We start from the raw sequence: 18454 nt of genomic DNA, 5'->3' as shown, positions 1-18454 counted from the left end.
GAAATTTCCCTTGCTAACGAAATAGCAAAGGTTGAGTGCAAAGGGCGTCCACTCGTAATTTTTTTGTTGCCAGAACCAAAGCAATCACCCTAGGGCTCATTAAGAGGCTGACGAAAAACACCGAGCTAGAAAAAGTACCTAGTCCTACGGTGAAATGTAGTACATACTAGAAAAATTAGGTAGATACCTATTTCCTGCTGGTTTTTTAAGGGCTCGATGGGGTCCAAACTTTAAACATTCAAGTTTCCAAAATGAAATTAACTTGCCGCGCCTGAAATATACAAAACATGTAAAGTGTGTGGCACATTGCATATCTAAAAGTTTCACGGCTGTTTGAAGATGCTTGGTGTACAGCTTATTGCATATCGCAACATTTGTATTTGTACGGCGCAGCGAAAAAATCTAATGTAAACAAACAAAAGTTTGAACTTTGAAAAATTCCAAAAATTTGTAAAATGTAAAGTTTAAAATTTACTGAGAACAAAGTATTGAAAATGTCCATTTCAAGGTGCTAAATAATCATTTCTAGGCATGTGAGTAAGGTATTAGAGTGAATATTGTAGTTATTGCATTCTACATAACAGTAAAGTTGCCTCTGCTAACCCAAGTGCTTATCATGCCTCCACCCCCTCATCATCCACCTCCCGATGGTCTCCCCAAACCATTTGTCACCGCACTGAGAACACTGTATTTTTTACCTTTAAAAGTTTTTAATTTGATCTTCAGTTTTAAGATTATCTATTTTTGGTACTAATAAAAGGCAATACTATTGCAATAAAGAGAATTTATAACTAATATCAGACATTGTCATAATCAATTTAGTACACTTATTTGTTCTTATTATTTTCCGCGAATATCGATCTGCTTACTCCGGAGGTCTTTTTATACAAAATCAAAGAGAGGAGGACAAGATAGGGGAAAGCCAGCCTTTCCGATAACGAACCTTATTAGTTCAGGATAAAGTCCGCCCCGGTTGGAAATCGAACCCGCGACCTAACGCTTTTGAAAACCAACCTTGTCTGTTCAGGACAAAATCCGTGCCGGTCGGGAATGGAGCAGTTGCAAATGGGTAAAAATTATAAATAAATGGTCGATTCGTATGTAAAAAGTTGGGAATAATCCAAATCTGATGTCAAAACTCAGAAAAAATAACTGTAAAAGGTCGAAAATTCAATTTTTATTTTCCGTTCTAATGAAAGAGTTCAAATATGTGTAACGTCAGACTTTACGCCGAGGAGACATACTCTGCAAAATGGAATTGATTACAATATGGTAAGGTGAAAGGGAAGTCTACTGTGAGGAAAAAATTATGAATTTGCATTGATTAATTTATCACTGTAACGGGGATCTAGTTAGCTTAGTTGGTAGTGTGTCTGCCTTGTAAGCGCTAGGCAGCAGGTTCAATTCCCGCCCAGGGTGGATTTTATCCTGATGGGATAATGTTTGTTCTTGGAATGGCTGGCTTTCTTCTATCCTGTCTTCCTTCTCTCTTTGATTTTGGGACAATAAAACCATAGCAGTTACAGTTCTCTCTATCAAACCTCTTTTTTTTTTTTTTTTTTAAAAAAAAAAAAAATCTCTGGCTTTTAGTTTCCAGTTTTCATTTCTTTGAGACAAAACTCAGGGACAATATTAGGCCCCAGGGGCAAAGCCCCGGGAGCGCGAAGCACGACCTCATGCACACCCCATGAAGCCCTGGGAGTGCGCAGCGCGACCGTTAACAAGGGAGCGTGAAGCGCGACCGCATGCACACCCCGCAAAACGCTGGGAGCATAAGCATGACCCCATGCACAATCACGCGAAGCCCCGGGAGCGCGAAGCGCGACCATATACTCAATCCCGCGTAGCGAACACGAGAAGCCCTCAGGGGGGAGTCATACTTATACTTAACTATCTGTTCTGTTTACTTCCAGCTCAAGAGGATGAAACAAATAGAGCTCGAGCGAGATATATGCAAGCGCGCTAGCGGAGGAGCAGAAAGAACTGCGCAGAAACGTATGCGCACAAACACATTAATGCCACATGGGTGGTATGATGGGCCCGGGAGTACCTCAACTTATGAATACCGACTTCATGAATGTCTTCTCCAAAATCAACACTCGGGAGCCTATCTCATTCTCAGATTTCATCCTGTATCCACCGTCACCTAATGCACCACCACCAACCACCCGAGATAGACCTCTCGGCTGCAAGACCATCTTTGTTCATCGCCTACGGGAGCGTATGCCGTGACGTCAAAGTTCACGATTTATACCGGTATTTTTTAAATCGATTTATCTCGGTATCTAGAAGTTATAGAAGAAAAAGAAAAATTCCGTTGGTCCTCATTTTTCCTGCTCTATGACTTTGACACATCACCCAAGTAAGCGCAACTGATCTATTGAACTCGCGACCTAACGCTTACAAAACACGCGCTACTCTCCAAGCTAACATAGCTGAGTTAATTATTTATTTTGCGACTTGAAAAGGGTTTGACTCATTCTTTTGAGCTTACTCTCTTTTAATCTCATCTTTGTCGGAGGATTACCTGAAAATTTCAAAGGTAAAAATCATTATGTTCACTTCTATTCAAAATTCAAAGTGATATCTGAAGCAATGGACTTATAGTCTTGCCTTTCAAATCAAAATAAAATCTCAAATTCTTTGTGGTAAAGCAGAGCTCTTTCACAACTTTTTGTGGATATCACAACATTACTAAGTGCTTCCTTTGCAATCAATTTCCATATTTCAATAATCTTTTTACACTGGTAATATCGCCACTGGTAGCTACTCGAATCAAGTAGCTACTATTCAAAGTGATATCTGAAGCAATGGACTTATAGTCTTGCCTTTCAAATCAAAATAAAATCTCAAATTCTTTGTGGTAAAGCAGAGCTTTTTCACAACTTTTTGTGGATATCACAACATTACTAAGCGCTTCCCTTGCAATCAATTTCCATATTTCAATAATCTTTTTACAATGGTAATATCGCCACTGGTAGCTACTCGAATCAAGTAGCTACTTAATTGTCCTCATGAGGCTGAGTGCACCCCGAACGGGAATCGAACCCAGACGTCCTACGTGCAAGCCTAGTGTGATACCCACTCGACCACTTAGCCAATTATTCTTGCCTTTCAAGACAATGACAATAAATAACCTCTTGTCAATGAACAGTATTAAATTCAACTGATTTAGGTAATTCAATGCATGCCTCTGAAGGTGTGAAGCATTAAAACTAAACCCAAAGGATGTTTCATATTGAATTTCCTTTCTTTTTTCAAGCAAAATGATCGTTTTTAAATAAAGATACCTACATTTTCTCCATACTTCTTCCCCCACAGAGAGCCAGCTCCAGGAATTGTTTGCCAAGTGTGGCGAGATTCAAAATGTACGACTGAGCACGAAGAGGTTCGCGCATATTCGGTTCATGTCGGAAATGTCCGTGGATATCGCCCTCTACTTCTCTGGTGAGTTATTCAATGCATAATGTACTCTCTTCTTTTCTTTTCATACATTGTCCTCTTGGCATAATGTACTCTCTTCTTTTCTTTTCATACATTGTCCTCTTGGCATAATGTACTCTCTTCTTTTCTTTTCATACATTGTCCTCTTGGCATAATGTACTCTCTTCTTTTCTTTTCATACATTGTCCTCTTGGCATAATGTACTCTCTTCTTTTCTTTTCATACATTGTCCTCTTGGCATAATGTACTCTCTTCTTTTCTTTTCATACATTGTCCTCTTGGCATAATGTACTCTCTTCTTTTCTTTTCATACATTGTCCTCTTGGCATAATGTACTCTCTTCTTTTCTTTTCATACATTGTCCTCTTGGCATAATGTACTCTCTTCTTTTCTTTTCATACATTGTCCTCTTGGCATAATGTACTCTCTTCTTTTCTTTTCATACATTGTCCTCTTGGCATAATGTACTCTCTTCTTTTCTTTTCATACATTGTCCTCTTGGCATAATGTACTCTCTTCTTTTCTTTTCATACATTGTCCTCTTGGCATAATGTACTCTCTTCTTTTCTTTTCATACATTGTCCTCTTGGCATAATGTACTCTCTTCTTTTCTTTTCATACATTGTCCTCTTGGCATAATGTACTCTCTTCTTTTCTTTTCATACATTGTCCTCTTGGCATAATGTACTCTCTTCTTTTCTTTTCATACATTGTCCTCTTGGCATAATGTACTCTCTTCTTTTCTTTTCATACATTGTCCTCTTGGCATAATGTACTCTCTTCTTTTCTTTTCATACATTGTCCTCTTGGCATAATGTACTCTCTTCTTTTCTTTTCATACATTGTCCTCTTGGCATAATGTACTCTCTTCTTTTCTTTTCATACACTGTCCTCTTGGCATAATGTACTCTCTTCTCGTTTCATTACTTACGTTGTATTTACACACTGTTCATTCTCCCTGTCTGTCCCCCAGGCTATCGTGTTCGTATCGAGGATAAGACAGACGCACCAAACACTGGCCGTCTGCACATTGACTTCGCCCAGGCGAGGGATGATCAATATGAGTACGAATGTCAACAGAGGGCGCTGGATAGGGAGAGACGACATATGCAACGTATGCAGGAGGAGCAGTTCCGAGTACCGTCACCCCTGCCCGTCGTACATTATAGTGACCATGAGGCGGGTATACTAGGGGACAAACTGAAAAGTAAGTCAACAGAGGTAGATGAAAAACCCCCTCTGAGGGGTAGATGTAGGGGCAAAAAACCCTATAAGTGAGGTTAAGCTGGTACGAATCTACGAATTCATTTGGACCTTCAGTGTGCAAGCCTAGTGTGATACCCACTCGGCCACGGAATTTGCTAGTGATATAAATCATCGTCTCTGCCGGGAATCAAACCCGGGACCTACGTTGTCTTGCATAGTGTGAAACTCAATTGGTCACAGAGTTTGCTAGTGCTATTATGCCATTAGTAATCTTTTGCATGGAATCCCTCAATTTTACGTGTTTTTATCATTAAATTTCACGTGCTTTTCCATCAGATGAGGAGACATTCCAAGAGGCTCTGGACGTGATCTGTACATGGTTAGAACGAGGCGAGTGTAACAAGCGTAACGCCAATCAATTCTACACACTACTACAATCTACCAACTCCCACGTCAGACATCTTGTATCGGAGAAATCTAACCTGGACGAGGAGATACAGAGAGCCAAGGATATGTATGCAGTGAAGATAGCAGCACTGGGCACACAATGTAAGTAGTTGAGGGACAGAGATTTGAAGGGTGGAGGGTAAAGACTCTGGGAACGACAAGTAAGTATAGAGGAGGGATTAATACCCTGGCTGGGGGACGTTAAACAGGGAGTAGACCACCTTAGTCTGTCAGGTCTGTCTGGAGGACTTTAAACAGGGAGGATACCAGCCTGAACTCCCCTGGCTAAAGATATAGCAAAGGTTGAGTGCAAAGGGCATCCGCTCGTAAAATTTGTAGCCAAAACCAAATGTCAGCCCAATGCAATCACCTTAAGTTACGGCTGATTGAGAGGCTGACGAAAAACGCCGACCCTGTCTGTAAATTAAATTGATCCCAAGGGAAAGGTAAACCTTGACAAATGGAGTGTGCCTGATGACATGTGATGTATTCCAATCCACTCGACCCCCATTTACTCGTCAGTCCATTTGACAGTAATATGCTCCCCTGAACCTGGATTTTTGCTAAAGTGGTGAATCTTGGGCTAAAACAGAGTGGAGCGGAGAACAAAGAGCATAGAGTTTTTTGCTCTCATCAGTTCTATGTGGTTTGAATTCGTTACTTTCCCCTATCGTCACTTTTCTCTATCTGCTCCATGGGCTAATCTCTCTGGTCCAGTCTGTTTACATATTCTTGAGAGTTCATTGCCATGGTTAGTACATGAATTAAATTTACTTTATCCCATGGACACTCGTCACTGGAACCCCAGAAGAGGTTTAAGGAGAGGTAAAAAGCCACAAAGCTCTCAGAAAAAGATGGAAGAACACGCGAAGACCAGAAAGTTACGAAAAGTGAAGCGAACATATACCTAGTACATTATGATAAACTACTAAACTTGGTTGTTTGCTCTTTATTTTGCTCTGGACCATGTTCCTGAACTTACAACTTTGCATTTCACATATCGCAATAATTTTGATGCAACAGTGACTATCATAATGGCAATGCAAAGGTTGTAAAGGTATAACATTGGTAATGAGTACTACTTTTGTCATAATTTCTGCGAAGTGTAAAATGCAATGTGCGATGTTGTTAATGGAACATGGGCCTACTCTTGGTGTTCACTCACTCAATATTCTCTCTCAACTCTGTAGCACTGTATCCAGATCTTGGGGTTATGAAGGTAAAAACGCCGATACCACTAATTTATCATTCTAGCCCAGTTTTTAACTGCCTGGTAATCAGAAGAATGCGGGTTCGAATCCCAGGGAAGGCATGAACTTTTAGGATTGATTTCATTTTAGTCGGAATTATTTATTTGAGATCTACACCAGAGTTCTTTGCTCAAAAATACAATGTCTTGCTGTCACTATGCATGCCTGGTAAGCAGAAAGGCGCGAGTTCGAATCTCAGCCAAGGCGTGAAATTTGATGCTTTAATTTGCAAGAATTTGCTCGTACAATTTGCTCACTTCTACCCATGTAACAATTTGCTCATGCTCATACCTGCAGCAATTTGCTCAAATGTACTCCTTAATTATAAGAATGTGCTCCTATAATTTGCTCTTAATTATAAGTCTTTGCTCACAAGAATTTGCTCACTGCTCATGTAATCGATTTGCTCTCTGGATTGTCTCTGAAATCATCTCAATGTGTTCAATACGATGTATATGTATCTCCTTCAGACAAAACGGTAGAAAAAGTGTTCCTAGCAGCCTCGCAGAAGAAAGCATGGGATCATTTCTCCAAAGCTCAACGCAAGAGTATTGAGTCGTGGAAGAAAGCCGCTGCGGTAGGTATCACTCAGTATTTACTTTCCTTATCCTACAGGAAGGAAAGTATTTTTCCAGTGAAGACCTTGTCTTGTCCTATAACGGAATATGTTATATTACTTTTAAGAGGTTTGGTAGAAGGAACTGTAATAAGGGAGGTCTTACTGTCTAAAAATGAAAACGAGAAAGAGGAACATCTCTAATGAAAAAGCCCTTTCCGGGAAAGAGTTCGCCCCGGGGCGGGAATCGAACCCGCGACCTAGGTAAGATAAGGAATTGAAAGCCAGTATTTCTCATACAAAAAATGAAACAGGTACCTACCTACCTACCTACACTTTTGGCAGGATTGATATGTCACATAATTATAATAGGTTGGTATTTATTTAAGTATACATATTTGAGTTATTGAAGATTTTTTTTTTTCGAGGTAGGGATTATTTTGCACAAAGGTAAGTGTGTATGCAATATAGGTAAGGTATCTATGTAAAGACAAAATGGTAAGATAACGCACTGTACGGGATCAGTACCTAACTACTTAATGTTAAGTTAATTACATAGTTTTTTTTATGAGGAGGTGTTCTTTTGGCAGGATTGATATGTCACATAATTATAATAGGTTGGTATTTATTTAAGTATACATATTTGAGTTATTGAAGATTTTTTTTTTCGAGGTAGGGATTTTTTTGCACAAAGGTAAGTGTGTATGCAATATAGGTAAGGTATCTATGTAAAGACAAAATGGTAAGATTACGCACTGTACGGGATCAGTACCTAACTACTTAATGTAAAGTTAATTACATAGTTTTTTTTATGAGGAGGTGTGGAGGGTATGCTGGAGTCACGGCTCAGGGTATGGTGTTTCGCCCTTCTGTGGCACCATTCCTGGCCGCTCAACCCGCTAAAAAACCTCCCCGCTCTTCTTTCTTGGTCCCGGAACTTTTCTGTTATGACTTCGGGAATAGTGGTAGGTGTGGTATGTACACAAATTCAAGTTCGAAGATCCAGAAGACAACCTTGGGAAGTGTCTCTATATTTCGGAGGTTGGTAGTTCGAGTTTAAATCAAATACTACATGATTTGTGAACTTTGTCCACAAATACGGATAGCTCAGATTCCCATTCCCAACCCTAGAAATTTTCGAGTTGACGCCACGGGAGGTCGCCAGTTCGTTCCCGCTGACCTTTTTTTGCGCCCCCGTTCATGTCACTCATCCATTTAGTGGTCTTGCTCGGCGTAGCTTAACAAAAACGAACCGGAAAATAGCCTATAACCTTCACGGGAGCTGAATGCGTAACCCTACGTAATACATAATTATGTATCAAAACAGAAATAAAACTATCTACACGTCTTATGTAGGTAGGTACCTACCTATATCTTTCGTTCCCAAATCTGTAAGGGTTCAATACTGAGTTCGTTCCCACCTACCTGAAGTACTAAAAGAAGAATAAAGAAGAATTATTTTCCGCATAATAATATATTATTAAATTTTTATTATGCTTCACGGGAGCTGAATGCGTAACCCTACGTAATACATAATTATGTATCAAAACAGAAATAAAACTATCTACACGTCTTATGTAGGTATAGGTACCTATATCTAAAAAAAAAGAACCTGTCAATCAATCCTGTCAATCACTCTAAAGAATAAAATTAAAGAATGGTTGATTTTGAACCTTTTAAATTTAAACGAAACAAAAGATTTACCGTTGATTTTATGATTTTGGACCTTTGAAACAGAACAATAGATTTATTCCCACGCATATGAATATTTATTGATATGCGTGGCAACTGTATTGGGGGATTGTAATGTTTAGAAAGATCGTAACGAGGGCCTCGTTCAACTTTGGCGGAGAAATCTAACCTGGACGAGGAGATACAGAGAGCCAAGGATATGTATGCAGTGAAGATAGCAGCACTGGGCACACAATGTAAGTAGCTGAGGGACAGAGATTTGAAGGGTGGAGGGTAAAGACTCTGGGAACGACAAGTAAGTATAGAGGAGGGATTAATGCCCTGGCTGGGGGACGTTAAACAGGGAGTAGACCAGCTTAGTCTGTCAGGTCTGTCTGGAGGACTTTAAACAGGGAGTAGACCAGCCTGAATTCCCCTTGTTAAAGATATAGCAAAGTTTAAGTGCAAAGGGCATCCGCTCGTGAAATTTGTAGCCAAAACCAAATGTCAGCCCAAAGCAATCACCTTAAGTTAGGGCTGATTGAGAGGCTGACGAAAAACGCCGACCCTGTCAAGGGAAAGGTGAACCTTGACAAATGGAGTGTGCCTGAAGGCAAGTGATGATCCACTCGACCCCCATTTACTTGTCAATCCATTTGACAGTAATATGCTCTCATGAACCTGGATTTTTGCTAAAGTGATGAATCTTGGTCCTAAAACAGAGTGGAGCGGAGAACAAAGAGCATAGTTTTTTGCTCTCAATTCTGTATTTGCGGTTTGAATTCATCGCATTCCCCTATTGTCACTTTCCTGTACCTGCTCCATGGGCTAAGCTCGCTGGTCCACTCTGTTTACATATTCTTGAGAGTTCATTGCGATGGTCAGTACATGAATTAAATTTACTTTATTGTGGACGCTCGTCACTGGAACCCCAGAAGAGGTGTAAGGAGAGGTAAAAAGCCACAAAGCTCTCAGAAAAAGATGGAAGAACTCACGAAGACCGGAAGGTTACGAAAAGTGAAGCGAACATATACCTAGTACATTATGATAAACTCCTAAACTTGGTTGTTTGTTCTTTATTTTGCTCTTGACCATGTTCCTGAACTTACAACTTTGCATTCCACATTTCGCAATAATTTTGATGTTCTGTTTAGGAAAAGTTCACCCCAAGCAGGAATTGGGGTCTATTTTTCTGTTGTGTCAATGAAAGTGTGACTGGATTTCGTAGAGGCATTTTATCTGTGTGAATTCACAGTTTATGGAAAAATTACTGAGGGAAGAATTTATAAAGTGGATTTAAATAAGTAGGTACATATGTGTATTTACCTCAGCTCCTATGTTCCCCCGTGTCCAATCTCCACAGGTCTTCTTATAATAATCTCTCTTGTTTTGTTTCCCACATGTCTTCTTAAATATATGTATATCTCCCTCGTCTTTTCCCTGATCAGCGGTAACTGTTGGGGTCGGCCCTCCCACATGTCTTCTTATGATATATTACATTTTCTTATGATAATACACTGCTCATGTAATCGATTTGCTCTCTGGATTGTCTCTGAAATCATCTCAATGTGTTCAATACGATGTATATGTATCTCCTTCAGACAAAACGGTAGAAAAAGTGTTCCTAGCAGCCTCGCAGAAGAAAGCATGGGATCATTTCTCCAAAGCTCAACGCAAGAGTATTGAGTCGTGGAAGAAAGCCGCTGCGGTAGGTATCACTCAGTATTTACTTTCCTTATCCTACAGGAAGGAAAGTATTTTTCCAGTGAAGACCTTGTCTTGTCCTATAACGGAATATGTTATATTACTTTTAAGAGGTTTGGTAGAAGGAACTGTAATAAGGGAGGTCTTACTGTCTAAAAATGAAAACGAGAAAGAGGAACATCTCTAATCAAAAAGCCCTTTCCGGGAAAGAGTTCGCCCCGGGGCGGAAATCGAACCCGCAACCGTGGTAAGATAAGGAATTGAAAGCCAGTATTTCTCATACAAAAAATGAAACAGGTATATGTATTTGGAAAAATCCTACAATGCTGCAGTGAGCACCAAAGTTGTGATATAGTAACACAAAGAAAAGACATTTATTTATTTATGATAATATTCTCTCTTGTTTTGTGTTCCCACAGGTCTGATCTCAATATTCCTGCACATTCACCCGTTCGGAGCGTCCGTAGAATACATCTGGTCTTACGTGTCCAAGTTTGTACCTAGCTGTAAGAGTAGCGACCTGGAAGCCATGATGAGCCGCTACTCGGCGCTATTCACTCAGGATCTCATCGGGATCGGCGCTAATATTGAGCGTCGCTGGAAGTATCTGTCACTAGATTAAGCGGTCAAGGATAACGTCTTTACTAAAAGGACTTTTCGAGCAGTCTGAAAGTCTTTATGAAAAGGCTGACGGCTTTATTAAAAGGGCTTATCGGGAAATGTAACGTCTTTACCGGAAGACGTAACGTCTTTTTTTAAAGAGGTTTGACAGAGGGAACCGTAACTGCTATGGTCTTATCGTCCCGAAATTGAAGAGAGAAGGAGGACAGGATAGGAGAAAGCCAGCCGTTCCGAGAATGAACATTATCCCATCAGGATAAAATCCGCCCCGGACGGGAATCGAACCCGCGGCCTAGCGCTTACAAGGCAGACGCACTATTAACTAAGCTAACTAGGCGGGCTCGTAACGTCTTTACCGGAAGACCTAACGGCTTTGCCGGCTTAGAACACCAACGTCTTTATCTGAATTGTAACGTCTTTACCGAATGGCTAACGGCTATAATGACTATTATGGTGGGTCCAGACTTGTGCAATGCAACGTGCAAAGCATTTGCATTGCACGTTGCACGTAAAATCAAATCCGACGAATGCGAACGTTTTTCATGTATCCGAGAATTTTTGTACCGATACTCAACTAGTAATCGCCTATAGTAGGTACATCATTTGCATTGCATTGCACGATGCTTTGCACAAGTCTGGACCCACCATAAGAAATTTAATCTAGGTATCTATGATTTTGTCCTCTTGTATATCCCCGCATTTATTGGAAATAAAATAATTTTATATTGCAACTCCCACATAACTAGTCTTTATTTATTACTTTCTGTTCATAAACCCACCGGTGCGGTGTACAGATTCATGTTGAAGTGTCTGTTCTGAGCATGCTCCAAGTATACCCGAATAGACTGTTTGGGTATAGACCTGATTACACCTGAACAGTCTCCAAGCATTTCCAGAAGATAACAAATGCTTTAGCATGCATCTGTAGTCCCGACCTTTTTTGAAGAGATTTGACAGAGGGAACTGTAACTGCTAAGACCTTATCGTCCTAAAACCGAAGAGAGGAAGAAGACAGGACAGGAGAAAGCCAGCCGTTCCGAGAACGATTCTTAAATGTTTGGGATAAAATCCGCAGGGTTCGGGAATCGAACCCGCAACCTAGCGCTCACAAGGTAGACGCGCCACCCTCTAAGTTAACTAGGCTGCACGGCCTTAAATCAAGCTACAAGTAATACTTAATCTAGTGTTCCCTGAAATAACTGTCAGGATTTGGTACGTGCTCCGTCACTCTTCCATGTACAAACCACGCCTTACCTGCGGGCGTTTATTATTGATATCTTGGGCGGCAATGGGCGGCATATTGCCCTGGGCAATTCCACCTTGGCGTTCGCTAGGACTTATCAATTAATAAATGTCAATAAATTATTTATCAGTAATTAATATTACTTGAATTATTTTTCGGCAATTTTCGATTAATGTGATCAATTAATATTTTTATTATTTACTAGCCTTAAGGATTTACTAGGAGAACTCCGGAGCGAACCATTGAGTTACCCGGTGAACTCAGTTTTGTTTACATTTTACCGGGGTTCTTGTTTTGATTTTCATTCGGTTTCTATAAAAAAAAAAGAAAAAAAATCTGGTGTGAACATCACACGACTTTCTATTAGATTTACGAAATACGTATTTGAAAGAAAAAAAAAATTCCAAGTCCCGAGCCTGAGCCGCCCACGGCGGAAAATTTCCTATCTTAAAATACTCCCCATGTAATGAGGGATCATTAAAAAGTGTCCAAAAATTGAACTATCATATAAAGGTAATAAGTTTTGTAGTTACCTATTTCATAACTTTATAACCTAGGATGTCTAATATAAACATATTTAATAATAATAGGTAGGTATCTAATTAAAGAGAAATAGGATAAAAAAAAACCCGTCCAAGATCAAGAAGGCAACTCGGCTCGCCTTGTTAGTTTCAAAGGTAGAGTGTTTGCCTTGTAAGTGCTAGGTCGCAGGTTCGAACAAGTCTAGTTCGTTTTCGGAACAGCTGGCTTTCTGCTGGAAGGAAAGAGGAAAGAGTGGAATCAGCTACCAGATAATTTTAAATTGATTGAAAGTCCTTTAGCTTTTAAGATTTTTTCAAAGGAAAACTTGTTAACATTGGCATAATGTACTCTCTTCTTTTCTTTTCATACTTTGTCTTTACACTGTCCTCTTGGCATAATGTACTCTCTTCTCCTTTCATTACTTACGTTGTATTTACACACTGTCTTTGACCTCAGATTTGGATTTTTCCCAACTTTTTACATAGGAATCAACCATTTATTTAAAATTTTTACCCATTTGCAACTCCTCCATTGTCCTCACGAGGCTGAGTGCACTCCGAACGGGAATCGAACCCAGACGTCCTACGTGCAAGCCTAGTGTGATACCCACTCGACCACTTAGCCAATTATTCTTGCCTTTCAAGACAATGACAATAAATAACCTCTTGTCAATGAACAGTATTAAATTCAACTGATTTAGGTCATTCAATGCATGCCTCTGAAGGTGTGAAGCATTAAAACTAAACCCAAAGGATGTTTCATATTGAATTTCCTTCCTTTTTTCAAGCAAAATGATCGTTTTTAAATAAAGATACCTACATTTTCTCCATATTTTTCTCCCCACAGAGAGCCAGCTCCAGGAATTGTTTGCCAAATGTGGCGAGATTCAAAATGTACGACTGAGCACGAAGAGGTTCGCGCATATTCGGTTCATGTCGGAAATGTCCGTGGATATCGCCCTCTACTTCTCTGGTGAGTTATTGAATTTGTATCTAATTATTTGGGCCTAATGATTGCTAATAGGTATCTAAAGTTATGAAATAGGTAACTACAATACTCGTACTTATTACCTTTATATGATACAATGGATACACGTTCTCCATTGTACGTGTATCCATTGTATCATATAAAGGTAATAAGTTTTGTAGTTACCTATTTCATAACTTTATAACCTAGGATGTCTAATATAATACTAATAATAGGTAGGTATCTAATTAAAGAGAAATAGGATAAAAAAAAACCGTCCAAGATCTAGAAGGCAACTCGGCTCGCCTTGTTAGTTTCAAAGGTAGAGTGTTTGCCTTGTAAGTGCTAGGTCGCAGGTTCGAGTTGGTTTTCGGTCTAGTTGGTTTTCGGAACAGCTGGCTTTCTGCTTCAAGGAAGGAGGAAAGAGTGGAATCAGCTACCAGATAATTTTAAATTGATTGAAAATCGTTTAGCTTTTAAGATTTTTTTCAAAGGAAAACTTGTTAACATTGGCATAATGCACTCTCTTCTTTTCTTTTCATACATTGTCCTCTTGGCATAATGTACTCTCTTCTTTTCTTTTCATACATTGTCCTCTTGGCATAATGCACTCTCTTCTTTTCTTTTCATACATTGTCCTCTTGGCATAATGTACTCTCTTCTTTTCTTTTCATACATTGTCCTCTTGGCATAATGTACTCTCTTCTTTTCTTTTCATACATTGTCCTCTTGGCATAATGTACTCTCTTCTTTTCTTTTCATACACTGTCCTCTTGGCATAATGTACTCTCTTCTCGTTTCATTACTTACGTTGTATTTACACACTGTTCATTCTCCCTGTCTGTCCCCCAGGCTATCGTGTTCGTATCGAGGATAAGACAGACGCACCAAACACTGGCCGTCTGCACATTGACTTCGCCCAGGCTAGGGATGATCAATATGAGTACGAATGTCAACAGAGGGCGCTGGATAGGGAGAGACGACATTTGCAACGCATGCAGGAGGAACAGTTCCGAGTACCGTCACCCCTGCCCGTCGTACATTATAGTGACCATGAGGCGGGTATACTAGGGGACAAATTGAAAAGTAAGTGGTAACGCGCTTGCTTGCCATGCAGAAAGTCCCGGGCTCTATAACTGTTATTCGATTCTAACTCTACTACTGTGTTTGTGACGACTTTACAGGATATCAAAATCCTAATGCCGGATGAGGATAACATGGATACAGAATCTGAGGATGAAGATGCCGCCATCAAGCCGAAGAAGATCAAGGGAGAGAACAAGCAAGCGCTCAAGGTAGGTTTGAAAAATGTCGCCTGCGGTGTAAGAATTCTATTCATAGGTTGATTCTTGTTGATACCCCAAATATCAAATTCTTTGTGATAAAGCAAAGCTTTTTGCAACTTTTGTGGATATGTCAGCATTAACAAGTGCCTCCTTTTCGATCAATTTCCATATTTCAATAATCTTTTTACACTGGTAATGCCGCCACTGGTCGCTACTCAAAGTAGCTACTCTGTTGTTCTTGCTGGACTGAGTGGACCCCAAACTCCAAGCACCGACCCGAAAAAACTTCGACCCCGCTGGGAATCGAACCTGGGACCTCCGGCATGCAAGCCTAATGTGATACCCACTCGGCCACGGAGGTTGCTTGACTCCCTAAATGTATTTCATCCCATTTGGGGTCAGTGGGCGTAACTGAGTTAACAAACGTAAAATTGAGGCTATTTTAAATGATTTAGACTCATCTCAGATGTAAAACAAAGTTGATTTTTCTTGTGTCTTATATTACATTCCATATGGTTTTGTCCAGGATGAGAATGATAGCTTGCGGTGTCAGCTAGAGGCTTACAAGAATGAGGTGGAAATACTCAAGCTGGATATGCAAACGGATCTGGAAGCCAAGGATAAACAGCTCAAGGTTACGCAGAAAACATTGGAGAATGTACAGATGGTAAGTGATTTCTTTAAAAGAGGTTTGGTAGAGGGAACTGCTAAGGTCTTATCGTCCCGAAATCGAAGAGAGCAGAAAGACAGGATAGGAAAAAGCCAGCCGGTTCGAGAACGAAGATTACCCTTTCAGGATAAAATCCGCCGCTGGCGGTAATCGACCCCGCGGCCTAGCGCTTTCAAGGCAGACGCGGAAACCAACTAAGCTAATTTATACTTTATTTTTTATATCGATTAATTTGTTTTTATTCATTACAGAATCTGATGGATGCCAAGCGAGAACATACTGAGGCGGCAATGAAAACCATGGCTCTGAACAAGGAATTAGTAGTTCTATTTGGGTTTCAAAACACATTAAAAAAAAAAAAAAAAAAAAAAAAGTCAACAAAGGTACACGAAAAACTCTCTCTGAGGGGTAGGTGTAGGGGCAAACAACCCTATAAGTTGTGTTAAGCTTATACGAAACAACGGATTCAAGAAGGGTTGATTCTGATTTCTTTCCCCTGTATCAAAGTAATCACTAATCAGTAATCAGTAATCAATAGAACTATTTGTTTTAAAGCAGAGCCTTTTCATAACTTGGTAATTATGCAGAAGTCACGTCCGTGGAAAAGAAAAGCTCCTTTTTGTATTTAACCTAACCCTTCCTTCTGAGTTCACCGGGTATCCTCATGGTACACGGGGAATGACTCGTTGAGTTCACCGGCTACCTCATGGTAGCCAAAGTGTTAATTTATTTAGAAATGAGACTTCACTAACAAGGATGATGAGAGTGAAGATAGTAAGGTGGCTATTCCTGAAGTAGAAGTAGAAGAAATAACACTACCAACCCCACCACCACCTAGCAGTGTACCTGAACTAGATGCTAAACTTATCGGTAAGTTATTTTATTTATTTTTTTTTTTTAATTGTAATAAATGGGACATTGTCCCGTAAAATTTTGTAAAGAAAAAGAAAGAAATCGAAAAACGAGTACAAATTTTTGTCGATGGTGGGATTCGAACCCAAGACCTTCTGCATGGCAAGCAAGCGCGTTACCACTGGACCCACCGTGCCCCCAGTGACTGAACAAAGTGAGGTTTTCTTACGTTTTGATAGAGGGAGTCTGTAACAACGGAGGTCTTATCGTCCCGAAACCGATTAGAGAAGAAGGACAGGATACGAGGAAAACCAGCCGTTCCGAGAACGAACCTTATCTGTTTAGGAAAAGTTCACCCCAAGCAGGAATTGGGGTCTATTTTTCTGTTGTGTCAATGAAAGTGTGACTGGATTTCGTAGAGGCACTTTATCTGTGTGAATTCACAGTTCATGGAAAAATTACTGAGGGAAGAATTTAAAAAGTGGATTTAAATAAGTACATATGTGGATCTACCTCAGCTCCTATGTTCTCTCGTGTTCAATCTCCACAGGTCTTCTTATAATAATCTCTCTTGTTTTGTTTCCCACATGTCTTCTTAATAAATATATTATGTATATCTCCCTCGTCTTTTCCCTGATCAGCGGTAACTGTTGGGGTCGGCCCTCCCACATGTCTTCTTATGATATATTATATTTTCTTATGATAATATTCTCTCTTGTTTTGTGTTCTAACAGGTCTGATCTCAATATTCCTGCACATTCACCCGTTCGGAGCGTCCGTAGAATACATCTGGTCTTACGTGTCCAAGTTTGTACCTAGCTGTAAGAGTAGTGACCTGGAAGCCATGATGAGCCGCTACCCGTCGCTATTCACTCAGGATCTCATCGGGATCGGCGCTAATATTGAGCGTCGCTGGAAGTATCTGTCACTAGATTAAGCGGTCAAGGATAACGTCTTTACTAAAAAGACTTTTCGAAGAGTCTGAAAGTCTTTATGAAAAGGCTGACGGCTTTATAAAAAGGGCTTATCGGGAAATGTAACGTCTTTACCAGAAGACGTAACGTCTTTTTTTAAGAGGTTTGACAGAGGGAACTGTAACTGCTATGGTCTTATCGTCCCGAAATCGAAGAGAGAAGGAAGACAGGACAGGAGAAAGCCAGCCGTTCCGAGAACGAACATTATCCCATCAGGATAAAATCCGCCCCGGGCGGGAATCGAACCCGCGGCCTAGCGCTTACAAGGCAGACGCACTACCAACTTTACCGGAAGACCTAACGGCTTTGCCGGTTGTCATAACGTCTCTACTAGAACACCAACGTCTTTATCTGAATTGTAACGTCTTTACCGAATGGCTAACGGCTATAATGACTATTGAAAATTTAATCTAGGTATGATTTTGTCCTTTTGTATATCCCCGCATTTATTGGAAATAAAAACTAATCTCAGCGGTGTAGTGGTTAGCGCGGTGGACTTCGGATCTGGAGGTTGGTGGTTCGAGTCCAAGTCAAGTCATAAAATTTAAGCGTAGTGCCATTAAGCAGCGAACGACATTTGTGACAAGCATTTATGCTTAACACAATTAAAATTCCTATTGGAAATAAAATAATTTTACATTACAACTCCCACATATCTTGACTAGTCTTTATTTATTACTTTCTGTTCATAAACCCACCGGTTTATTACTTTCTGTTCATAAACCCACCGGTGCGGTGTACAGATTCATGTTGAAGTGTCTGTTCTGAGCATGCTCCAAGTATACCCGAATAGACTGTTAGGGTATAGACCTGATTACACCTGAACAGTCTCCAAACATTTCCAGAAGATAACAAATGCTTTAGCATGCATCTGTAGCACCGACCTTTTTTGAAGAGATTTGACAGACGGAACTGCAACTGGTAAGATCTTATCGTCCCAGAAGCGAAGAGAGGAAGAAGACAGGATAGGAGAAAGCCAGCCGTTCCGAGAACGATTCTTAAATGTTTGGGATAAAATCCGCAGGGTTCGGGAAGCGAACCC

General features: G+C 40.2%; 1 protein-coding gene across 1 annotated transcript; it reads left to right on the top strand.

Moving 5' to 3' along the window:
- The first annotated feature begins 2022 nt into the window (after positions 1-2022).
- LOC103511066 (ecto-NOX disulfide-thiol exchanger 2) lies at positions 2023-18067 on the top strand. Its single transcript, XM_026824447.1, has 14 exons — positions 2023-2195; positions 2508-2542; positions 3322-3447; positions 4418-4651; positions 4987-5199; positions 6818-6924; positions 8756-8831; positions 10176-10282; positions 14815-14925; positions 15443-15583; positions 15838-15920; positions 16235-16242; positions 16328-16456; positions 17173-18067. The coding sequence occupies exons 1-14, from the start codon at positions 2023-2025 to the stop codon at positions 17373-17375; spliced, it is 1746 nt and encodes a 581-aa protein (XP_026680248.1). The 3' UTR covers positions 17376-18067.
- Positions 18068-18454: the final 387 nt, after the last annotated feature.

Source organism: Diaphorina citri, unplaced genomic scaffold, assembly GCF_000475195.1.
Source record: "Diaphorina citri unplaced genomic scaffold, Diaci psyllid genome assembly version 1.1 scaffold595, whole genome shotgun sequence".
NCBI lineage: Eukaryota > Metazoa > Arthropoda > Insecta > Hemiptera > Psyllidae > Diaphorina > Diaphorina citri.
This window is presented reverse-complemented; position numbering and strand designations above follow the sequence as displayed.

Excerpts from the sequence above, each read along its gene's own strand:
- LOC103511066 (XM_026824447.1), top strand. The coding sequence starts at position 2,023 with ATGGGTGGTATGATGGGCCCGGGAGTACCTCAACTTATGAATACCGAC. Across the intron at positions 6,925-8,755 it reads CGTGGAAGAAAGCCGCTGCG|AAATCTAACCTGGACGAGGA; the intron begins GTAGGTATCACT and ends ACTTTGGCGGAG. Across the intron at positions 14,926-15,442 it reads AGAACAAGCAAGCGCTCAAG|GATGAGAATGATAGCTTGCG; the intron begins GTAGGTTTGAAA and ends GGTTTTGTCCAG.